This window comes from Vulpes vulpes, chromosome 15 (assembly GCF_048418805.1).
Source record: "Vulpes vulpes isolate BD-2025 chromosome 15, VulVul3, whole genome shotgun sequence".
NCBI classification, from domain to species: Eukaryota; Metazoa; Chordata; class Mammalia; order Carnivora; family Canidae; genus Vulpes; species Vulpes vulpes.
In genome coordinates, this window is record NC_132794.1 from 78,059,563 (window position 1) to 78,085,316 (window position 25,754).

General features: G+C 45.2%; 1 protein-coding gene across 4 annotated transcripts in view; it reads left to right on the top strand.

The window, feature by feature from the left end:
- WDFY4 (WDFY family member 4) overlaps positions 1-25,754 on the top strand; it is a 286,883-nt gene that overhangs the window by 7,477 nt on the left and 253,652 nt on the right. For all 4 annotated transcript variants that reach the window (XR_011997478.1, XM_025989725.2, XM_072739274.1 and 1 more), the window contains exons 2-5: positions 9,998-10,248; positions 20,250-20,364; positions 21,199-21,305; positions 23,336-23,470. Coding sequence is in view for 3 of the 4 variants with exons in the window: in XM_025989725.2 (XP_025845510.2) it covers positions 10,015-10,248; positions 20,250-20,364; positions 21,199-21,305; positions 23,336-23,470 (591 nt within the window). In the remaining variant the exon portion in view is untranslated. The remainder of the gene's footprint in view (positions 1-9,997; positions 10,249-20,249; positions 20,365-21,198; positions 21,306-23,335; positions 23,471-25,754) is intronic.

A 25,754-nucleotide genomic window follows, 5' to 3' on the forward strand; every position in this document is an offset into this window, starting at 1 on the left:
CTGTAGAAGGATTAGGTCTGGGTAAGAAAATATCTCTGACACATCCAGAAATTCACTAGCCTGTAGGAGACTCATTCCGGTAAAACGCACAACTGGGTGTCAGAAGAGAAATGTGAAGGCTCTGCACATGAAGCTAATTTGAAAAGTAAACCGTCATTGGTAGACATACTCTTAAGGCATCTGGTGTTATAGGTGGGAAGTGAGTCACCTGCACCCCTGAGGGTCAGCTTCCAAGTCCCAGGTGTGGACCAGTGGCAGTTTTCCTACTTAAATGTTTGATAATCAAGTGGCCCACCACACAGAGAAAGCTGTACAGAGCCATGGTTCTGGTGGCTTAGCCTGGTGGCCAAGTGTTTCATGCTGGGTGTGCTACTGGTGGCAGCCCAGAAGCGGCTGGCCGCCTAGTACCCACCTCATGCCCGGGCTCATGAATCCTTGGCCTCTGTGGTTCCCAGAGAGCACTGCTTGCCTGTGGGGATGGTGAGATCACAGTGCTCTGTTCTGGGCCAGCTTGCTTGCAGGGTGAGCTGGGGCCACGTGGCAGACCCGGCCTGCACAGGACCACCCTTGGCCAGGGATCAGCGCCGCCTTTGCAAGTCCAGCCGAGGAAAGTCCCTGTGGTGCCACTGGCAACAAGTTTCCAGGGGTCCTCAAGAGATATTCTTACTGTTGAGGACTGTGTCAGGCCAACTTGGACTGCTGGAAAGGGGTGAAGGGCTTTGAGGTCAGAAAAGTCTGGCTTTGTCCTTGATTCTGATGCTTGCTAGCACTTTGATTTCAGATAAGTCACCTCTGCTCCCTGAATGTCAGTGTCTCTGAGTCTTGCTTTCCCTATCCGTGTCATGGGAATAGTAATATCCACCTCACAAGTTTCCTGAGATGAGAGAACACTGATGACTCTGCCCATAGCTGCTCATCCAGTACTGGCCCTGAGGCAGCACTTCTTATGTTCCAGGGGAGTGCAAGCCACAGCTCAGCTCCTACCCTGGAATGGCTGCCAGTGATGGGCGCTGGGCCTCTTGTTACTCGTGCTGCTATCAGCAGTCCACGTCTTTGTGCAGACAGTGACAGCTCAGTTGCGGCTAAGCTTTGAGGGTCTGACCAGGGGGACTACTCCCTGGCTATTTTCAGCAATGTGGAAGCCAGTGCACATACTGAGATATAAAACTAGGCACCTCCTGCAGGAGGACACTGCGAGTTCCTATACTCTCTTGCTGTTGCAAAAACTGCAGAGGTGTGTGCTAACCAGGACTGCTTGGACTGGAATCAGAAAAGGAAGTTACGGGGGTCGTGGCAGGTTCAATCTGCCCAGTTCCTGTTAGAGTCCCCGTCTTAGTCTTTGGGAGGGGGATTCCTCAACTTCTGGAAATAACCGAGTCATCTGGGGCAGGGCATAGAGCCCCGGTGCTGCTGTTCTCTGCCTGTGGGCACTCTCAGCCCTTGGCTGATGGAGGAGGTGGGGAGGTGGCTGGCTGTTGGTCCTTGCACTGGAACTGGGTGTCAAGGCTCTCAGGGAATCTCCAGCACACTTGTTCCTCTATCCCCTCAGCCGTTGTCTGCAGGAATGCTCGCCACAGGAGGGGTCCCCCTGTGCATCCTCTGTGCTTGCCCTGGAGCCGGCTCTTGGGGACTCTTGGGAATAGCACTCCTGCTCTTGGTTCCCTCTTTTATCTTCGAGATGGCCAACTCCCACCTCTAGCTTTGTCTCTGTGGCCTCCAGGACATAGGTACAAAGCCTTAATTGAATCCCTTTAGTAATCCTGCTGTCCGTTCAAACTAGTGCCTCCTTGTGAGAAAATCTGAGATCAGACACACTTGGCAGACAGGCCAGGAGGGGGCTGCTACAGAAAAGAAGCCAGGTCTAGGGTGAGGGCAGCTTGCCCTGGCAGCAGGGCTGGACCCTAAAAAGTCCGAGGCCCCAGAGCACACCCACGGAGGTTTTTCTGGGCTTAGGCTCCTCTGGGAAGTGCAGGCAGATTTTAGGAGCCTCGAGGAAGCAACATACACTATGGGAGCCGAGTACGGTAGGGCACGTGTGGTGGCTGATGCGGTGCCTGTGAGCCACAGGGCAAGAGGGACAGGCCCTCCGTGGACATCTAGCTTCTCCCCGAAGTACTCTCACATATATTTACTTGCTTAATTCTTTGCACAGCCTTGTGAGAAGATACCGTTCCCATTTTATAGGTGTGGGCTTTGAGGCTCAGAGACCATAAGTCGCTAAGGCAGAAAGTTAGGGAGAGGTAGAGCTAGGATTTTAATCTGATCTGTCTGATGCTGCTCTGGGTCTGCCCTTGGGGCTGGGTAGGGGTCCAGTGAGACAGGTCCCGCCCAAAAGTCCAGGTTTAGGGTGGTATGTGTCATCGTACTAGGGATTCAAGTGTGCCATATAGCCCGACTCAGAGGTACCGTTCCCAGGCTGAGGCATGGTCCTGTTCCTGTACTTGAGCTGGTCCTGGTTGGTGCAGATCAGGTCAGGATGCTAGAGAAACCTCTTTTGAGCAGCAGCCTCCGTGGAACAGGAAGAGGCAGGGCCTTCCATTTCCCCATGTTACCGACAACCTCTTTCTCTTGGGGGTCCTTTGTCCATAGGGGCATGTCTGGTCCTTGTCCAGTTGGTTCTAAGCTGCAGAGACAGGTAGAGGGGGTGTATCTTTTACCCACAACCCCAAATCTGGCTCCTCCTTGTTCCTGAGAAGGTACAGCCCCATGCTGTGGGTGCCACGTGGTACCTGCTGATAAATTCAAGGTACATAAGAAGGGTTGTCTGGCAGGGGGTTCTTTTTTTTTTTTTTTAAACATTTTATTTATTCATGAGACACACACACACACACAGAGAGAGAGAGAGAGAGGCAGAGGGAGAAGCAGGCTCCATGCAGGGAGCCCGATGTGGGACGCCACCCTGGGTTCCCAGGATCAGTCCCCTGGGCTGAAGGCGGCACCAAACCGCTGAGCCACCCAGGCTGCCCCTGGCAGGGGATTCTGTGGGGTGTTATCTAGCACAGCCACGCTTTTGAGCTCTGGGGGAGACCAGAGTTCTCTCTTGAACATCGGCTATTCAGGAGCTTGAAGCAGACCCAGCAGGGAATCTTGGGCCCCAGGGAGCACCTGCTGCTGTTGTAACAAAGCTCTGTCGCTTCTTCCTTTGCTCCTTCATGGACAACTGGTAATCACCCTGATGGTCAGGTGAGGTGTGAGAGGTGGCGATATGAGAAGATGGAAGTGGGAGGTGGAGGGAGCGTCTGTGGACAGGGCTTTCTGAGGGATAGAGGGAAGCCAGTGTAGGTTGGGGTTGTGGCCATCGTGAATGCATAGGCTGTGTGGCCCCTGGGCAGGGCAGACAAGGAAGGAGGTCATGTGTTCCATGTTCAGAGGCCTGTGGTTGGTTTGGGGGCCTGCAGCGTGGAGCCCCTCAAAACCAGCAGAGGCAGAAGCAAAGGAATGGTAATATCTCTGTCTCCTGCCCATGTCGCACCACACAGGTGCACATGCCACTGATGTAGTTTCTGTTCCTATAATTTTGCCTTTTCCAGAATGTCATGGGAATGGGATAACACAGTATGTAGCCTTTTGAGACTGGCTACTGTCACTCAGTATAAGACCTTTGGGGTCCATCGGGTTGTTTTGTGGATCAGTAGTGTGTTCTTTTTTACCATGGGGAACATCCCATTGTACGGATATACCTACCTGAGTTGGTTTATTGCTTCACCCTTTGAGGAACATTTAGGTTTTTCCAGGTTTGGACAGCTATGATTAGATCTACTATAAACATTTGCATATAGCTTTTTGTATGAATTTAAGTTTTTAGTACTCTAGGGTAAACTCCCAGGAGCATAATTGCTGGGTAAGTATATGTTTAACTTTCTCAAAAAATCACCATGCTGCTTTCCAAAGTGGCTATACTACTTGCATTCCCATCAGTTGGGGTGAGAGCTGTGGTGTCCATGCATCCTTGTCAACACTTAATGGTTTGTGTTTGTTTGTTTGTTTTAAAGACATTCTAATAGATATATCCTGGTATCTCTCCTTGTGGTCTGAATCTACAGCCCACTAATTATCTGCCTCAGAGCTTCTGATTCACTACAGTAGGCTGTGAGGTGAACAGAGAATCCATATTGCTATAACTTTTCCTACAACAGCTCAACTGACTTTTAACTTGTAAGCTCTCCTGTTAGCAGGAAATGGTGGAGAAGAGGAAGCGAGGCCCCACCTTGCCCATGTGTTTGGGATAAGAATGGCTTTGTTATTTTTTTTCTGAGAGCTCTAGGTTGAGGCCAGGTCCTTGCTGACACAGAACCATGAGAGTTTGGATCTGCTGATATGTGGCGAGGAACTGATTTTTTTAATGGAAAGGAAAACAGATCACTTATAGCCATGCATGGGAAGTTGCTGTTTTGTTCTGTATTATCTGGTTGAGAGTCTTCCTCAGCTCTGGGGCATGGGGCCAAATGCCTGTGACGTATATGGTAAACGGGTATGCCTCTGTACAACCCAGAGGTGGGAAGAGTCACATATGCTGATGAGAAACAGGGGGAGGACTTCTATCTTGAATCATACTAGAGCAGCTCTTTGTCACCAGGTCTGAGCTTCTCTACAGAAGGCACTGAGTCCCAGGCTCCCCTGAGACCTGCCCTGTTGGACAGTGACTCCATAAACCTTCCTGCTCCATTTTCCCCAGAGTAGCCTCTTGGCACATTAGCTCCAGGGGCTGCTAAGTCACATCTTATATCCCGAGATTTTACTTGGTAAATCACTCCACAGAGTCAAGGATGAAACAGTCAATAGAGGGTTGGTTTAGCAATCCACCGATCAGCAACACAGCTGATTCTCCAGGCTCCAGATGTAATCCTCCAGTGCACAGCTGCAAGCTGGATGTCTTGGGTGCTCTGCTTCTGACACATCACAAAACAGAGTTCTAGTGATGCTAGGGATTTATGCAGGGTTGGTGGGGTAGGAGTAAGGATGGACAGTGATACCCATCTCTGGAGACCCACATAGCCACTCCCGGGGATCCCTCCCTGTACTGTCACTGCAGACTCATCATCTAGTTCCCTGCACATATACACAGACAGGGAACATCTCCTCTGCACCCACCCACCACACACAACCAAGGCTCTTGACCCACTCTGGTACCTTTCTAGCCATTCTGCACTGACTCATTGTCCCACATCTCTTCTGTGGTCAGCGCATAAAGGCTGGAGGGTAGAGCTGAGATCACCAAGGCCATTTCAATGAGGAGAAATTTAGTGTCAGAGGGTAAGTAACTTGATTAAGGCATCAGAGCAGCCCAGCTGGAACTGGACCCCTGTCCTGTGACTCCTATCCTAGTCCTGATGCTCCTTTCTACTTGGTGGCTGCATGAGTGGGCAGGTTCCTGGATAAGAATGATTGCTTCTTGCCATTTGTCATGTAGCCCTGAGATGTTAGTTACTCCTTGTTACCTTCCTCTTACAAATAAAACTGACGTAAGTCTAGGGTAATGGGCAGAACCAGGAGGGAGGATGGCCACAGCCTGACAATTGAGTTAGACAACTTCTTCATGGGATTTCACGGATCCTCATTTGTTAGAAATTCTTGTTTTGCAAACATCTCTGTTCAGGAGAACATATATATATGCTGCCGAAGCGAGCACTGTGTTCAGGAGAACGTGATTCAAACGTTTCACTTCAGTAAATATGGCTTCTTAATTTCAGAGGAAATCTAAGGTGATTTCTGATGTTCCCCTTAGATCTCCAGCCACTTTCCCCAGGCACTTTTTCATCTCACCTACTTAGTCTGAAAATGTGGAGTGACTTCAAGCCCACAGAAGCATGTTATTGAATATCACATGTTATTTTAAGTGTGGCTACAAAATGACTTTTATGTGCTGGAGGCAACACTTAGCTTGGCTCTAACAGCCATCCTGTACATTGGGATGTCCATGCTGGACCTGGCACTGGTTCTACTGGTGATGGAGATAGTGGTTTGGTTGGGACATAGGAATTGGCAGAGTCTGGGGGAAACCCAAGTAGAGATCTTGAAGTGAGAGAAAAGAATTTGTTTACAAGAAGAATCTGGACTACAGAGAGAGAGGTTTGAGTGCCATCAGTATATAGGTTCATTCATTCACTCATTCATCCATTTATACAGTAACATTTCATTAAGCATCTATGCAGTACCAACTACTAAAATAGGTGCACTGTCTTCCTTCATGGAGCTAACATTCATTCAGCAGATATGTAGCTCTCAGGGGAGTAGCTCAGGTCTCCTACAGGGAGCTCATGAAACGAGAACGCTTGGTGTCTGACCCCAGAAAATCACTGCAGGGATCCCTGAAGGAGACTGAGCAGCAGACAGACACAGTACAGCAAGGTATGTGGTGATATGCAACAGAAATACCATTGCTTTTTAACCTACCAAGTAAGCAAGAATTAAAAAATGATAAGTAAGTAAGTGCGAAGTGTTGTGCATTCTGGGTCAGAAGGCTATACATTGATGCAATATTTAAGGAGAAGAGGTTTGGAAATTGTGTTAAGATCCAGCTATTTCCATTGTAGGAATTTAAGAATGTATTACAATCTATTATTTAATAGAAGATATATGCAAAGGATTAGACGCAAGACCTATCATTATAGTATTATTTATAGTAGTGAATAATTTGAAACTACTTACATGCCTGGGAGATTAATTAAATGAACAATCAACATGGCTCTACAGTCACCAGAAGCCATTCAAATTGAAGATGTGACATGAAAAATATTCATGATACTTTTTTGTACAAAAAATCATGAATTAATAAGAAAAAATGGGTTGAGAGAAGATATTTGTGATTTTTTAGAACCAATGAGGGACAAGTTTCTAGAATATACTCTTTCAAAGCAAAAAGAGAAAGACAGGCAAAGAAAAATAAGCGAAGGTTATGAATAGTGAGTTCGCAGAAAAGGAACAGCAAATAGTTAAGAGTCATCTGTGATGCTCAGTCTCATTAGAGAAATGCAAATTAAGATGACAATGAAAGATCACTTTACTTACATCAGATTGGCAGACGTTAGAGGGTTGGGTAATTGGTGAGCTGGTGGAAGAGCCTGTGGGCAAAATGTCATCTGGTGCCAGCTTTCTGGACACATCTTAGTTGGTGGTACTCAGTCTAAGTAAGCAGGTTTACATATACCCTTGACTCATCACTCTTGCTCCCAAGTCCATACCCAGAGCCAGTCACGTGCAGCCTCGTGAAGGGACCTGCATGGGAATGTCCAGAACAAAACTGAGTGCAGTACAGGAAGTCATGCACAATCTGTCTGTGACTGCAAAGTCAACAAGTCAAATAGGCATGTGTCCACTTTTTTTTTTTTAAGATTTTTATTTTTTATTTATTCATAAGAGAGAGAGAGGCAGAGACACAGGCAGAGGGAGAAGCAGGCTCCATGCAGGGAGCCCAACATGGGACTCGATCCTGGGTCTCCAGGATTAGGCCCTGGGCTGAAGGTAGCGCTAAACCACTGAGCCACCCGAGCTGCCCATGTGTCCACTGTTTAACATGGGGCAGAGGTTAGAAGAAATGAAGCTGACAAACACAGAGCCACACTGGTAGATCTGAAAGCCTAAGGCTGACAAAGTGAGCTGTGGAAAAGATGCAGAAGGTCATTTGGGGAACTCAAAATGCCTGTATTCAGAAATCGTGTTACCTGTGCCCCATGTTGTTAAGCAGGTGGTATGGGCAGGGTGGGGAAGAAGGGAAAGAGAGAGGGGAATGGAGGGTCAAAGAATAACTGAATAAACCAATGAACCCAGACAGAAGCCTGGTCTAGGTCAGGGAAGACTGTGCTGGGATGTGAGGCAACCCACTGCCTACCCCTGAGGATCAACCCAATTAAGGAAACAAAATTCCTACCAAGCCCCAGCCAACCAACCATCAAAAACAAAAGTATAAATAAAAAGTTTGCTTTAACAATATAAGGAGTATATTTTTTATTAAATAACATATTCATAGATAAAAGCTGGAATACCAGCAGTCATTTTCCTGGGTTTAGGCAAGCTAGTGTCAAAGGCTCAGAAATAGCCAAAGTAAAACCAATGTGTATCACTGAAATAGTAATTAGTGAAAATTGATTGTGCATACACTAAGAAAGACAGTTTGTGAAGTGGGAACACTCAACCCAAAATATGGAATGAGACTCTGGGGTGTATTGTTATGAAGCAGCTTACAGAGTAAGAAAGCAGTGACTTTATTCTTCACAGTGATTGGTTATAATGTTAGAATTTCCTAAATCACAGGCAGTTGGTCAGCAGTTGCCTTATATCAATCTTGGAAAACAATTTAAGTTTTGCTTCTGATTTTCAGATGTGTAAGCAAGAAACAACTAAGGTCAAGTTAGTTTTGCAAAATTAAGTTAAATTAAGCTTTGCTTATATGGCTAAACTGGCTCTGTCTACTCAGGGAATTTTCAAGGCTGTTTGGTTTTTTTGTTTTAATACTTGATACTTGATACCTAATACTCTGTTCTTTCCTATTTTGACCCTGAACTTACATGGATTTTGTAATAAGAAAATGAAGTTTGAGTGTAATAAACACGTATGTTCAAAGAAGTGTGAGGGACTCATGGAGTTGTGTATGTAAAGGGTGAGAATGTTTCAAAGAGGGATGGTCGCTCTGGCCACATGACCCTTAGTTCACTTCCATTCTAGCCTGCAGGGGTGTGTGCTGGGCTAAAAATAAAGTTTGACATATTCCCTCTGCTGCTGTAGCCCAGAGCAGAACACTGGTGGACACATCTTTGTGGGCCCATCCCACTGTTGCTACCCCATGATTAGTAGTTTTTGGTCACTGGATGGACTCTAGGATGGACTCCTATACCGTGACACTGTTTGGAGAGGGCTTCTTGCAGGAAGCCTGGGTATTCTGGCCTGCACGTGGAGTTTCCTGTACTCCTGACATGCAACAAACAAATCTTTGTTGTGCTGTGAGTTAGTTGCGACTCCACTGAAGACCAGGACAGTTGAAAAGTCAAGGACACAAATAAAGGCATCTTCTTGAGGTTACCTATCTGGCAAATTGGTCTTTGGCTATTTTTATCACATAAGTTCTTGTCTTCATACCTACTGACACAAGATCTGCCCCTTGCACAAATCACACCTGTATATGCTAATAAATAAACTCTTTAAGTTAGCATGGGATTTAAAGAGTCCTTTTGAGGACAAAGTTCCCTAAAAATATGGAATGTGAACAAAATAATGCTGAGAGTGAAGAACCTTTATCCTTTTAGACTCATGTGGCCCAAGGAAGGAAGTTACCGTTGAAGATATAGAATTACATGCTTGTATAAATATTGGTGACAGTTGCCCTGTACAAATATTGGTGACATTTGCACATATCCCTTCTACTTAGTCAGCCTTTTATTTTTTATTTTTTAAAGATTTTATTTATTTATTCACGGGAGACACAGAGAGAGAGAGAGAGGCAGAGACACAGGCAGAGGGAGAAGCAGGCTCCTTGCAGGGAACCCAATGCGGAACTCGATCCCAGGACCCCAGGATCATGCTCTGAGCTGAAGGCAGACGCTCAACCACTGAGCCACCCACCAGGCATCCCTTAGTTGGCCTTTTAAAGGAGGAACAGTAGCAGGTAATAAACAAAACAAAACAAAACAAAACAACAAAAAACAAGTTTTGGTGTTAAAGTTTCACACTTTAGCTGGTGCCTAGCTGCCTGTATGCCTTGGCCTACCCAGTTTCCTTCCTTATATGGAAAGAAAAGAAAAATACCCATTTCTCACTGTGTCTGTGTAAAGAGCCCAGAACAGTGCCTAGCATATGTTAGATTGTCACTCTAAGTCACATCTAAGTCAGAATCTCTTTTTAAAAAAAAGTCTTTCTATTTTAGTCAGTTCAGTTTCAGATTCTTAGTGGAACTATCTTCAATAGGAACTGAAATGAGTGAGTATAGTACCTTGTCCCACAACTGGGTTCATCAGGAAGTGCTGTGACAGGACTTTACATTTTTGTCTTTTTGTTCTAAATTCAGATCTGCTTTGCTGAGGCATGGAGGCGGAAGGCGTTTCAAGGGCTGAAGACAGAGCTGAGTATCCAGGTTCCAAAAATGAAGGCCAGCCTGATGTTGCTCAGCCTGACTTCCCACATGGAGAGCAATCTCCTGGTCCCACTGCTCTCTGGGAGATGCTAGAAAGGAAATTTCTGGAATACCAACAGTTGGCTCATGGGAGCCCGGCTGAACATCAGCAGAGCCTGTTGAATCTTCTCCCACTCTTCCTAAAGGTCAGTATTCTTATTTTTGAAACAAACAAAAAAAATGATACAGTGCTCTGGGGACACTTCTGGGATGATTGGACATGGAGTCGGTGGTTTTAATATCATCACAAGTGGTCTCTGGTGGATTTCTTAGGGGGGAATATTGTGCTATTTAATAAAGATGGCAAGCAAGCCTCATCTCCAGGATGAGGAAGAGTTGGAAAAGACAGTTGGCTCTTGAGTAATATTGTCTCTTTAGTTAAAAAAATTATATTGTTCAACCGCAATCCCAGTGTGGGAGCCAGAGAAAGACCAGATCTTCTGGAGCTAGGGAAAGAATATGTGTCCTGGGTTGCAAGGATGACAGGTAACCTTAAACAATAACAACAGTGGGGCCTGGGAGAATCCGGCCACAGGCATTAAGAGAAGCCCAGCCTGTTCACTGAGCTATCATTCTGGCCAGTGGCAGCTGATGACAGTTTGGGTACAGTAGATTCCCTTTGTTGTCTCAGAACAAAGGTCCTGCTGGTGAGGTTTGCTTTATAGCTGAATATATCAAAGTTTAGTTGCAGAGCTGGAAACGCATCTTTTTATGAGGACTTCATTTTTGCTTGATTATTAGTTTGGGGTTATTATTTTATTTTATTTTATTTATTTATTTTATAAATTTATTTTTTATTGGTGTTCAATTTGCCAACATATAGAATAACACCCAGTGCTCATCCCGTCAAGTGCCCCCCTCAGTGCCCATCACCTAGTCACCCCAACCCCCCACCCACCTCCCCTTCCACTACCCCTTGTTCGTTTCCCAGAGTTAGGGGTCTTTCATATTCTGTCTCCCTTTCTGATATTTCCCACTCATTTTTTCTCCTTTCCCCTTTATTCCCTTTCACTATTTTTTATATTCTAGTTTGGGGTTATTATTTTAAAAAACTCATTATAGCTACATTCAAAGCACAGAGAATAGGAGATACTTTCCACATTTGAAACTAGACTGGGACAGATGGAGACTTTGGCAAGTTTTCATTGGGAAACTCTCTTGTTGATTTGTTTCACCTAACTTATTAATCATAAATATTTAAGGATTTCCAAAGAGGAATCGGGATCTTTTTGGGATCATATTTCTAGGATGCATTGAATAATGAAGGCATGTCCTTCTGTAAAAAAATTTGCCAAGTAACTTATTGTCCATTAATTCATTATTTTCTTCCATCTTTTATACTTGTATAGCCATCTATTCCATTTCACAGATTGGATAACTGGGAAATAGGGAATGTACTGAAAGAGAAGAACTATGTTAGGAGAGACAGCTCAGGTTTCTTATTCCTAGCCCTCCCTGCCTTGACAACCCTAGTGTTCTGGAGGGCAGTTTAATCTCCCCCAGTTCTCAGGTCAACTTTGTCTTATGGAAGGAAAAATGTGAGAAACCTCCTGTTCCTCACCAAAATTTGCTTTCCCCTGCACGTGTGGGTCTGGCCATTTTATTGTCTCATTGCCACCCATCTGCACAGCCCTGGTTTTGTGGAAAGGACTCTCATTCAAGAATTGGGGCTTGGTCCTTCTTCATCCCTTTCTAGATTGTTGATTTGAGAATTCATTGAACAAATATTTATTAAGCTCTTATACCCTGTGCTGGCGCCTCGGGCTATGAGAGTTAAGAAGAGAGATAGAGGTTTTGCCATCATGGAGAGTTTAGTTCAGAGTGGAGGATACTAAATAGCACTCAGAATGTGTTTTGTTTGGCTTGTAGGTATTAACCATGACCTTGTGGCCATTTTTTCAAAATGAAACATTTTCACATGGAAAATAAGATTTCTGATTTCTCTTGAAAATTTTGGGAGTTATAATACTGACAATTAGATAGAGATGGTTAGGGGCACCCCTTTTAGACAGAAGATAGTCTCTGTTTCTCAGTTTACCCCGGACCTCCATTCCCTAATATCTTTCACCCAACACACACTACTCATTTATGTTACCTGGCCTGAAGGCATTTGAGCTTGTGACTCCACATGTAGCCAGCAGTTCCTATGACTTAACTTCAATATTGGTCCATATTTCCCAAGCCCTGCTCTTGTAACGAGAGGCATAATGGCCCTATTGTTGAACACATGGGCTTTTGGGTCAAACAGAGCCAGTGTAAAGTCCCAGCTCCATTGCAAATTAGCTGTGCATCCTTGAAAAAATTATTAAATATTGCTGAACCTCTATTTCTTAATCTATAGAATGGAATCAATAACACTTTGCTGGGAGTCTGTGAGGGTGAGAGAAGATGATGATTGTAAAGTTTACAGCACATGGAGAGCAGATATGGTCCCCATTACCTTTGCACCAGCCTCCAAGATACTAACTGCATGTGTGTGGTTTGAGATCCCATTTCCACAAGTCCCCAAACTGCTGACACAATCTGATATGGTTTGAATCCCCAGAGTTCACCTCTGATGAGCCCTATAGAAGCAGAATATTATAGGCTTTTTATCATTGCTTAAAATCCATATTCTTTTATTCAGCTCTACATGTCTATAAACCTATTGCTTCTGTTAAGTTCCAGCTAATAAAACCCCACCAGAGTCAGAGCCTTCAGGCTTCTTAACTAAGAGTTGGTAGTGGAAAGGAACATGGGAAGGTCAGAGGTTTTTCTTTTCTTTTTTTTTTTTTTGAGTATAGTGCAGACAAAATCTGAAGTGTAGATGAAGACTGAGAACATCCATTGGAATACAGGTCCTTGTGTAAGAACTGAAGCTTGAAACCACTCTGTTCTGAATTTTATAATCACAAAACAGTGTCCTTCAGGGTTGTCTATAAAGAGCCCCCTTGGAAATATGAGGATTTAAAAAGTCATGCCAAAGGGGCGCCTGGGTGGCTTAGTTGATTAAGCATCTGACTTGATTTCCACTCAGGTCATAATCTTAGGGTCATGAGATTGAGCCCTGCATCAGGTTCTATACTCAGCATGGAATCTGCTTGAGAATCTCTCTCTCTCTCTGCCCCTCCTGTTTGTGCTCTCTCTTTCTCTAAATAAATAATCTTAAAAGAATAAAAAGTTATGCTGAAGCTTTAGTCATGTACTGGTTGTCATGGCAACTGTGCACCCATTGGGCTCTGAGACAATTGAGTGCTTTAATGGAGTCTTAGATTACTTTGGTGGAGCTCAACTCTCTATACTTGACTCTTTTCACTTTGGGCCCAAGGAATATTAAGATGGTCTAGAATATTCTTTGTTGTAAGACGACGCACACAAGGGATTTTGAATTGCCTCTCCTGCTTGGAAATGGCTGTGTCCCTGGGTTGTGGGATCTTGCCTTCCTGGCCTAGGCCCTGCGTCAGTCAGAGGCAGTCTGGAAGGAGCAGCTTATGTATAATCAGGGCTCAGGAGTAGGTTAACAGCAGTGAGTGCCCTGCCTCAAGTGGCTGCCACCTGCCTCGACCTAGTGAGTCCCGAGATTTGACAACAGATACTGTGTTGTGTGGCAGACTGCCTCAGAGCTGCTTCTTTAACATCTTCTTCCCAGAGAACTTCCTTTTATTCTCTTTGGATTTCTCTCATATTTGATTTTTCCAAATTCACAGCCGAGGACAATGTTTTTCCTAACTCTACATTAACTGCGAGGCAAGTAGGGATAGGCTTGATTGGTTCTGTAGCAAATCCCAGCCCCATTGCCTCCTGAATTGAGGAACAACTGCAGGGCTGTGAAAAAGTGAACCCATGCATGCAAAATTTTGGTAACTATCTTGGTAGTAAGGAAGAGCCTGATGGAATTTCAGGGCATTGGAACCGCAGTGAGGGACTGCTCTGGAAGAATGAGTCAGAAAAGATGTTCTCATCTAGAATTACAGGCTCTCCATCCCCACTAGGCTCCATTGATCTTGTCCATAGGTCAAGTAGGGTTCTTAGCCAGGGCAGGTGGACACTTTCACTGATAATATAGCTAATAAATTCACCAAGCTCTAACAACCAAAATCACGTGTTTTGTTTAGCATTTCTAAGCCCTCATAATAATCCCATGAAACGGGTGTCACTTTTATCACAGTCTTGCAAATGAGGGAAGAGAGGTTTAGAGATGTTGCATAACTTGGCCAGGGTCACCTAGTAGTCAGTGAAGAGCAGAACTTAACTGGCACATTCTGCCCAGGCCTGTGTCATCAGCCATGGGGCTTCCTCACTTGGGTAGGTCTGGGGTTCATAGAACAGAGCACCTTTGGTTTATTTCCCTATCCTATGACCCACTGGACAGATGGCTTTGCCTGGTTGGTACCAATGTTCCCCTTGGGTACAAAAATAATGCCCTCTACATGTGATATTTGGATAGCTTCATGATGTTGTAGACAAGAACAAGGTTTTATTGGTTTTATTACCTCACACAGGAAGCAGCACAGAACTAATGATTTCTTAGTGTGCAGAAAGTTTTTTTAGGATCAGTTGACTTTCATGAACCGTGGGTTTTGGTCCTTCTAGAATCCTTCTTATCATAGGCTGTCATACCAAGAGAAGAAGGCCTTCCCCCAGCAAGCATGGGGAGGTCCTGCTGGCCTTTGATTGAGTTTGCTCTGGGGGACAAGGCACTACTCTAGGTCCTTACATTGCACAGAAATATTTGATAATAATGGGCACAGGGAAAGCTAGAGTTATAGATATAGTTGTTGAAGATTGTTCTCAGAATATGTACTTCAAGGAAAAAACAGGCAGTGAGATAGGCAGTGAGTGTAAAATTCCTCACTGTCTGGGACAGACAACCTTGGGTATGGGGTGGGAGGACCTCTGTGGATGTGTAGATGCAAGATGCTGAGATGCCCACACTGCTCTCTTCAAGACATGGCATCATGTCTGCTCCCCTGGGATCTGAATGGATTTGTGATGACTTATGAGTAGAATAGGGCAGAAGTGATGTTTGCAGGTCCAGGGTTCCAGAAACTGGCAGCTTTTTCTTCTTGTCACTTGCCATTTCCTGCCATGCCGCGAGGAAGCCTAAGCAGCCCTGATTAAAAGCCTATGTGTAAAAGAACCGAGGGCCCTGACCTCGCTGCTGACAGGCAGCACCACCTTGCCAGCCATGTGGACGTGCCACCTTGCAAGTCGATCCCTAGCCCTGTTAGCTGGCCCAGCTGAGTGAAGCAGAGACACACTGTCCCTGCTGAGCCCTGCTCAGATTGCAGATCTACGAGAAAAATAAGCCACTCAGTTTTGGGGTGGTTTGTTATAGAGTAATCTGCTGCCAGAACAGTGGGTAACATGGGGAAGAGTAATTCATTTCCTAGTGCAAAGGGATTGGAATTAACACTAACTTGATTGTACTTGGCAGTGAGTGTGATTGTGCACGTGTGTGCATGCATATGTGCAGGTACACAGGTAAGTACGGGTATTCTTACACTAACAGCCCGGCCTGTGGTGCACAGTTTATGCCACTGGCTGTGTGTGGCTGGTCATTCTCATATAAACCACATGTGGACTCATGAGAGAGAAAGAAGTAACATTAAATACAAGAATATGGATGAGCAATCACTGTTTCCAATCGTAGTGCTCAGAAGGGACAGTGAAGGTAAATACCCTTCTGTGCTTATCCCTGACCTACCCAACCTCAGGGTGGGGCTTGCAACATGGTTTATTCCTATCTCAGAGAAACAACATTTTTGTTGTGTTAGCAAACTTTTGATACATCACTTTTTTAAAAAAAAAAATTTACAACAGAGAGGGTCAGCTGTGCCACTCTAGCAGGGAGAATTCACATAAAGTCTCTGAAATGTTTTGAGCTCACTTAAAGATCAAACCACCAAACTCTGTGGTAATGAAGAAATAGTTAACATTGCAGCCATCCTTGAAAACCAGCAGGGTTCTGTTATTCAAACACTGGGGTTTCCTCCCATACCCTCAAGAGTTTTTGTTATTCTTCATTTTCCTTTGGAGGCCACAGCATCGTTTTCTTTTGCTTTCATGTGAGAGACAAGCCACCAGGCACGATGGTGCTGCTTAGATAATGTGAGTAAATAAAATTTAAAAAAAATATTGAGCAATATTCTCCCAGCATGCAAGCCCCAGTTTGGGAAAAAATTAGGTCCTTTTGGAAGCTGCCTTAACTCTTTGGGGGTCTCTATGGTCCCATTCAGTAAATGATTGCCTCTGTGCATCAAACAGTACCCCAGTGGCCTGAAAGAGTTAACGTGGCCTCCAGAAGTGCCCATTGCGGTCCCAGGAAGGAGTGTGAGCCTTGGGAGAATCTGGCTGAGTGTACAATTACTGTTCAGCACACAGTGGCCCAATTTACTTTATTGTAGAGGGCCTGTAGGAGTCCCACTGCTTTAAGACGATCTAGATGCTTCTGAGTCAACTGCCTGCAAATTGGTCTTTGAGGGGTTTGCCAGTGCAGGGAGGAGGCACAGGAATTTGTTAGGAAAACATCATAACAGAATTCTTGGTCCTGGGGAGGAAATAATCTTATCAGAAATTCCCAGCTAAAATGACTGATCTTTCCTTTCCAGGGATTCAAGATTCCAGGTGATAGCTTGTTTCCAGGTGGCAGCAGTAAATTTCTTAGATGAGCACGTGCTACTTGGGTATGAGTGAGGTAGCTCAGCTCTTCACTCTGTTGCTTACCAGATTCTCCAGGTTTATTCTCCTGCCTCAGGCTTAGTTTCTAGAATGTGAGAATAGTCGTAACAATACTGGTCTCAAAGGGTTGTTGTAAGGATCAATGGAAACAATGCATGTAAATGCTTGGTCGGTCCAGCAATTGGCACAAATCCAGCATGCAATACATTTGGCCTTCAATCTCCGTGTTGTAGATTTCATAATCTGTGTTCACTTATCGAATATTTGTAGAAGGTCTACTATGTGCAAGAGCATTTAACATTGACCTAGCATGTCTATAGTTTTTTTTTTTTTGTAATATTTTATTTATTTATTTGAGAGAGAGAGTGAGAGAGAGCTCAAGTGAGTAGGGTTTAGGGCAGAGGCAGGCTCTCCATAGAGCAGGGAGAGCGGAGCTCGATCCTGGGACCCCAGGATCATGACCTGAGCTGAAGGCAGACACCCAACTGACTGAGTCACCCAGGTGCCCCTAGATGTCTGTAGTTTAAGCAAAGTTCTGATGAACTGCTTTTTTATTTACAAAGGAAAGTGGCAACTCTGTCCATTTATAGGGCAGATAATAAAAAAAGTATTTCAGGTACAAAGTTTTGTTCAAAACAACATAGATATCCATGTACTCACCACCCATATAAAGAGATAAAACATTTCAAATAAACTGAAGCCACCTCTGCATGCAAGGTAGCGCTCATTCCCATTTTGCTGTCCTCCTGTACAAATATATATATATTTGTGTATATATATGTCCTCCTATACATATATATGTATGTACATATGTACATATACATATATACACATATATATATAGTTGAGCTATATATATAGTTGAATATATTACATGGATACAATATGTATTATGCATATCCAAATACATATATCCAATATACTTCCAAGTTACACAATAATATCAATACATTTTAATAATCTAAGTGATATTATTGTGACATATGTAGCTTTTTCTAGACCAGACTGCAGTATACGTTTGCAACTTGCTTTTTGCACTCAACATTCTATTTCTTGGTTTATCCATATTGATACATGTAGCTTTATTTCTTTTTTTAGTTCTATATAGTATCTTTACATAAATATGCCACAAATTATAATTCATTCATTGTACTATTGATGAACATTCAGTTTTTCCAATGTTACATGATCACAGATAAGATGCATAATATTTCTTGTTCGTGTCTCCTTGTGCACATGTGCCAACATTCCCCTAGGGAATATGCTTAGAAGGAAATTGCTGGGTCATAGGGTGTCCCCCTATAACTTTAGTGGATTGGGTTAAATACCCTTTGAAGGGATTTTTGCAAGTCATACTCCATCACGAGGGTTTCCTGGTCCTTTTCCCACATTTGGTATTGTCAGGCTTTACATTTTTACCAACCTGATAAGTATGACTATCTCATTGTGGGTTTAATTTGCATTTTCCTGATTATAGTCATTTGTATTGCAAATATTTTTTCCCAATCTGTGGCTTGTTTCTGTTGTATGTAGCATCTTTTAATGCAGAGAAAATTTCTTTTTTTTCTTTTTTTAAAATTCTTCATGCCTGTCCCAATACTTCTTCTTTTTTTTTCTTTTTAAGATTTTATTTATTCATGAGAGACACACAGAGAGAGAGAGGCAGAGACACAGGCAGAGGGAGAAGCAGGCTCCATGCAAGGAGCCTAATGTGGGACTCGATCCCGGGTCTCCAGGATCAGGCCCTGGGCTGAAGGCAGGTGCTAAACCGCTGAGCCACCCAGGGATCCCTGCAGAGAAAATTTCTAAAAGAATTGTACTCTTTAATGAATATGGTGTCTACAGCAAGGAAACACATTTCCCTCTGGAATTTTGATGAATTTCTCACCTTTTCTAGCTGAAGACCTCAGCTTTAAAAAAAATCAGTCATGTCTTTGGGGCAAGAATATATTTAATATGGCTGGTGATTAGGAGCAGTGGATGGCAGTCCAGCAAAAGTACATTTTGTTGAGGCCACTAATTGCTAGGAATGTGATCAGAAGCTTACCTTCCTGGGAAGGTTAGAGACTGAAAACGGGGAGTTGCCAGGAACTCAAGTCCTGTGTCAAGAATAGTCACTCCACTCTGACGCTTGGTCTGGAGAGAGCTCTCCTCATCCTGGGGCTAGGTAAACTCTGCCCATGACCACACAGAAGAACAAAGGGGAAGATTCTAATGACAAGCAGACTGGAGGGGGGGTGGATTCTGAAAAGGGCCGAGCATACCATGTGGAATTTTAAAATTAGTGACTATTATGAAATAGCATCCTAAACAATAAAAGAAAAAGTCCAAGGCAAAAAGATGACGGATAGGATAGAATTAGACAAAGAACAGAGAAGAGAGAATTTTAAAGAATTAAAAAAAAAGAGAAGTAGATTAAAAGTGACAGCAACTACTTGGACTCAAAAGAATTTCCTGCGCCTGGAATTAAAGCTAGAAAACAAAGGAATAGATTGAGAAGTTTCATTTCGTGTGAATTTCAGATTTCTGTACAGTGAAACCAAATAATACTAAATTAAAAGAGAAGATGACAGATTTGAAAAATCAAAATAGTGTTATGGACCAAATATTAACTTTTTTTTAATATGTAAAAGAGCTTTTTAAAATAAATAAGAAAATAGTGAAAACCCTAATAGAAATAGGGTAAAGGTAAAAACAGGCAATTCAAGAAGCATGAAAAATGTTCATGTATTTTAGTAACCAAAAGACTGCAATTGAGATGAGATCTTTTGTCTTCTGTATAAGTTTCCTCATTTAAGGTGAAAAAGCATGACAGTGCTCAATGGGTATAGAAAAAGTAGTTCTCTCCCAAGGAGCCCTTGCTGAGGCTATTCAGGTAAACTTTTTCTGGGGAATGAGTTAGTACTATGCACCAAAGTACTAAAAAAATAAATAAATAAGAAGCATGCCCTTGTAACTTGCAATCCCACCCTTTAGAATTTATCAAAGGAAATAATTGTGTGACTAAAACTAAGATACCTATGCAAGGTTTGAGAAGCATGAAGCATATAGCAGAGAATCAGTGAGATGTAGCAGTTGATGCGGTAAGGAAGGTGATGGAGAGTGGGACCTAGAGAAATGTCCTTGGGATTTCCACTAGGGCAACTGGGTGCTTGAAAGAGCCATTTTCAGAGGCAGGCTACCACAGATTTGGGAAGAAGGCAAAGGATTGGAGTATGTGTATTTGACATTTCAGGAGTGTGAGTTTTTGGGCAGATGTTCAGGGCCCAGTTGAATGTGGGTTTGGAGCTCAGCAGAAGTTGAACAATTCACAGGCACTAGGATAGGGATACTGCTATTAGGGTAGGTGTTTCGTTGGTCTTTGGGACACACCTGGACAGTGAGGTGGCCCATACATTTGGGCTGGCAGAGAGAATGGCAAGGCAATTCTCATGCCTTGCTTTGTAGCTTTGGCATCTTTGATGGTATCCTGTTTATTGCACTTCAGGCCTGGGAAAACTCCGTGGGGATCATCAGCTTTCCCAGTCTCCAAAGGCTGGCACGAGACACTTCTAACCAGCTGGCCCAAGAGATACAGAAGGCACTTGTGGGAAAGCCTGCAGGTAAGAGAACAGTTTATGGAGAGGAAACAGCCCTGCATGCTCCTCCCGGGACTCCTGTGAAAGCCCCTCTGCTTTCTAGTGGAGCAACAGTGATGCCTTCCAGAGAGCACCACAGGCTCGCTTCCACCACTGAAGCTGTTAGAAATGAAGGGAAAGGTTGGCAGAGGAGGAAAGAGGGACTTGCAGAATTCTGCTGCTCCTGGGAGGGACACACACATGGGCTTAGCACACATACACGCATACACACTGGACCAATGGCTCTTGGAGGAGGTACACCTGAGTGTCCACTGAATAGCTTGATCCAGAAAAGATACAGAAGCCAAAGCCAAGCATGTTTTCTGCTTTGGGGTCTCGTGATTTGCATTCTTCTGCTCATAGAGCTGGACCTGGAGGCTGGGCAGTTTCACGGTAACTGTGGGGCTGAGGCATGGGAGGGAGTGCTAGGGGGAAGGAATATCTTGAGCATGGTGTAGATGGCAGGAATCTCTGAAATATAAGAGGCTGGAGGATATAGGAAGTGGGGTGAAGACTCTAGATTGTGAGAAGTCCAATAGCTGAGAGCTTGTTATTATTGGGTAACAGAGAGCCATTGATGGTGGTTGAACAGAGATGGTGACATGATAAAGACTATCCTCCAAGGACATTAATCTGGCAGAGTGTGAAGTGTTTGGTATGGATTCAGACTGCATTGTAGAGAGGAAAGGAGACATAAGTGCCCTCAAGATGCTGAGGCACATGTCATGGGGAAGGGGGCCAAGTGGAGGGAAGCTGGGTAGGCAGGTCATTGCACCACCCTGCTGGTGACACTTTCTTCCCTTCATGTGCTGTCGCCAGAGCAAGCCAGGGAGGCGGCTTGGCAGTTGCTGCGGTGGAAGGGGAATGTGGATCAGGATGGCTACCTGCTCCTGAAGTCAGTATTTGTGCTCACGGGGACAAACTCGGTAAGTTGTAGGCCCCATGGACCCCAGCCTGGGAGCTCCATATCCATGTGCAGCAGGAAGTCCCAGCAAAGGGCAGTGGCCACTGCAAGAGTGTCTTTTTCCTCATGATACCTATTTATCATTTCTCCTGCTCTATCTCCCTTCTGACATAGAATATGGACTTGAGCAACTATTTTTTTATTTTTTTTTAATTTATGATAGTCTCACACACACACACACACACACACACACACACAGAGGCAGAGACACAGGCAGAGGGAGAAGCAGGCTCCATGCACCGGGAGCCCGACGTGGGATTCGATCCCAGGTCTCCAGGATCGCGCCCTGGGCCAAAGGCAGGCGCTAAACCGCTGCACCACCCAGGGATCCCCATGCGCCACCCAGGGATCCCCTGGACTTGAGCATCTGAAATTCATTTTCAAATCCTGCGTTTTTAGCTGACAAGCTGTGTGTAAACTTGGGCAAATTGTCGCTTCTCTGTGCCTCAGTCGTGTAGCTAATTTTAGAATTGGGGCTAATGCCTCAATTCTAGGGTTAGTGCAGGCATTAACAATGGCTGATGTGTACAGACAGTTTCCTGTGTCGGGGCAAGGCTGGTGTGTCCCATGTGAATCAATGAAAACCCCCGAGCCCTCTGAGTCAGACAGTGGAGCCCCATTTGTCACCACTCTGTGTACCTGCTGCCTGTCTGACCCCAGAGCCTGTGCTCTGAGCCACTGCTCTGTACTGCCTCCTGCTGAACTCAGGCTGAAAGAGCCCGCCTTAGGCACCTGACCCATGCCTGCCCAGAGACACTGCCTCAGGGAGGCCAGCTTCTCTTTCTTCCATTCCCACTGGCTCCGCATCCTGGTTGTAGACACATCCTCCACAATGAAGCTGGGGTCCTGGTGCTTCCCTGCGAGTGGATTGCTGATGGCTGGTGTCCTCTTAGGCAAAAGCAGTCCCTGACAGCTGTGGCTATCAGCAGAAATGGCCAGAGGGCCTGGGCAAGGCAGGCCCAGAGACTCATTTGTCTGGTGAGAGTGCCCACTGCCTGCCAGTCTGGTGCTCAGCAGTGAGAAGAGCAGGGAACCAAGTGGGGGGTGTGGCCACCCTGAGGCTAAAGGTAGATCCTGCCGTCAGCCGGGCATCGGAAGTGTGTGTAGGTATGAGAGCAGCTTGGGATGCAGTTGTTAACTGCAAGGAGGATCACCTGGACAAACAGCAGCACAGCAGCCTGAAGCACAGTGCAGGGCCTTTCCTTCCCCCCACCCCTGCCTTATATTCTGGTTCTAGGCCAGACTGTACATTTTTCCTTTCTCTTTTTCTTGTTTTGCCGCCATATCTGTCACATTAGTCAACTGGCTGGGGAGCTAGGTGGACAGTGTACTTTAGATTAATGCCATACGTGCTCACATGTGCACATGGGCACACACACACAGAGGCTGCTGCTGCTGCCACGCCGGGAAGCTGTAGGCAGAGCATGTGGAAGAAGGGCTCCAGGAAGTTCCACACTCAGGCTGGACCCCTCTGTGCCCACTTCTGGTCTTCTCCCCTCTGTCTGGCCTCCCTGGTTATCAGTCCTCATCTATAGGACTGTTGTGGTCTTCGTGAAGTCTCAGGTCTGAACAGGGGATGGGAAGGACCTTGATCGGGTCCTTAATTAGATGTTTGCATGTGTTGTGAGCCATGCCCTCCAGAGTGCCCAGTTCCCTAAATGGGAGGCAACCTACCCAAATCAGTAGTGTGATCACTTAGGAAAGCCCTTGTTTTCTGCTCTGCACCTGTGCCTCTCTCCCTCCCTCCCTTCTTTCCTTCCACCGTATTATCTGGCCTATAAAAGATGAAATGTTTATTGAGCACAGAGTGTACACTCTAGATAAGTTTAATCTTCACAGCCACCCTAAATGAGTCCTATGACGTCTCCACTCTTACTTGAGAATGTGCTCCCCAGAGAGAGGATGGGATTCAGCCACGTTCCTGGTGGTTGGGGTTGGAGGGATGCTCTGCTGACTCTGCGGCCATGGGTCACACCTGTTCTTGCCTTGCAGGAGACGCTGGGCCAAGTTGCTGAGTCTGGGCTCCCAGCCCTGCTCCTGCAGTGCCTTTATCTCTTCTTTGTCTTTCCCCTGGAAAAGGATGAGCTCTTTGAGAGTGATGTTCAAATTCAGAGGATGTTTGTGCAGGTGAGTGAGAAGAAGGCTCTACATCCCTGGCTCAGACCTTGCTGTGCTTCTTGGAGATGTATTTATCTTCCTCAGTCATGGCCCAGAAGCAACTCTGTCCTCCTGGAGGGCCAGCTCCCCATCTGTTCCTATGTTCTGCAGAAGCCAGCAATCCTGTGCATTTGGAGGATGCATTTTCTTCTCTCTCCATCTCATTGTCTCCCTGTATCAATATTCCCCTCCTTCTCCCCCAGAAAAGTGTGCTGCTCCTCTTCTTCCTCCACTTGGCCCTGGCAGCTCTTCTCCCTCCATGCTGTGTTTCCGAGCCCTGCCTGCCCTCCTCAGCATGTGCAGCCTCCTGTCTCTGGCCTCTGCCTCCTCTGAGGACAAGCCCACTAACTGTACTTGTATAAGGGTAGCCAGCATTTTCCAAGTGCTTCCCTGTACCCATCTGTGCCACAGCCTCATCTCTGTCACCTCCCCAAGCCCTTTCTTCCATTCCAGAACATGTGTAGCATTACAATTTCACAGTTGTAATTCCACATCAACTACAACATGATGAGTAAAAGTGGGTCCAGTGTCACTGAAGTTCAGGAGGTTGGGATTGGGACCCTAGCTCCCAAGACCACTTTGTGATGGCTCCGCCTTTCAGAAACTATCTCAGGCTACTAAACATCAAATGCAATTTCTTGGTGTCCTTTCCCATCTTTCCTATCCTCTCTGAATACCAGCAGCCACTTTTAGCATAACTTCTCTCCTCTTTCTCTGTGCCCTTACTGACCAGTTCTGTTTTCTCAGTTTCCTGGATGCTGCATTCTCCAGAAAATTTCTCCTGTCTCTCTGGAGGAGACCTTGGTCAGGGGAGGGTAGGGAGGGTCTTGTGCCCAACTCATCTTTCTGCAGCCAGGGCCTGCGGGCACCGTCTTACTGAGCAGGTGCTTAAGAGCTTTTACGAATTTCCAAATGCATTTGTGCACTGCACATGAGCATTCACATTAGCACCCATTTTATTTTATTTATTTATTTTTAAAGATTTTATTTATTTATTCATGAGAGACACACACACACAGAGGCAGAGACAGAGGCAGAGGGAGAAGCAGGCTCCATGCAGGGAACCTGATGTGGGACTCGATCCCGGGACTCCAGGATCACGCTCTGGGCCGAAGGCAGGCGTTAAACCGCTGAGCCACCCAGGGATCCCCTAGCAACCATTCTAGATTCATTCTCCAGCCAGAATCATCATTATCAGAGGTTATCTCACAAGGTCACGTATGGTAGGTTATCCCTTAAGCTGCATTTGTTGGAAACTTAATCATCATTTATAAATCATATTCTAAGTGGTGGCCGGGATGCAGTCCTGGGCACTTTGGCCAATTTTTTCCATGTGACTTTTGTGTGTACTGCAGAGAACAAGTGCAGCGCTGCTTTCACAGTTCTATTCACGAATGGGTAGAATGTGAGCTGCAGTAATAGGCCATGGCTGCGTTCCTCAGGGTTTTCCTTATTTCATTCTGCAAAAATATATGGAGATCCTTCTATGTGGTGCCAGACCGATGGTTCTAGCAGCAAGCATAGTACTCTCTATCTCTCAAAGTGACAGGAAGATGGGGAAGCCAAATGGGGGAAAAATCACATAATTAAAGAGCAGTGTCCCAATTTTTAAAGTGCTCTGGAGGGGAAGTGAAAGGTGCTGCAAAAATAGGACAAGGGACATGATTTCTAGTCGAGCATAAAGGAAGGCAGTCCAGAAGAAATGGCATTGAACCAGAGCTGCAAGTTGTGGTGGAGGTGTGAGGGGGGAGGGGAGGAGAAGCAGAAATGGTGTCTAAGCCAAGGGTCAATATCCACCTGTGGGACAGGCCAGCAAGCAGATGGGGTTTGGAGCCCAGCTCTGTGGCTGTCCAGCTTCGACTCTGACACTGTGCTCAGAAGGGGCTAATGGATTCAGATGGAAGGAGCTCTTCATATTTGCCGGATTAGGAGATCAGTTAGACCACCAAGTGCCAAAGGGAGGGCCGCACAAAATCACAGGACAGAGAGAAGAGGTGGGGCTAGTCTGCCCAGAACTCTGTGAGCCAGGATTTACTCCAAGTGGTGGGATGGTATCAGAAGTTTCTCTGGCAGCCACAGGGAGACTGGTTGGGAGGAGGCATGGGGCCCAGAGAGGAGGTTATAGGATAAGGCTCATGATCTTATGAGAAGTAGAGTTTGAGTGCCAACCAGGGATCTGAGAACACATGTCTTTTTTTTTTTTTTTTAAGATTTTATTTACTTATTTGAGAGAGAGAAAGAGAGATAGAGAGTG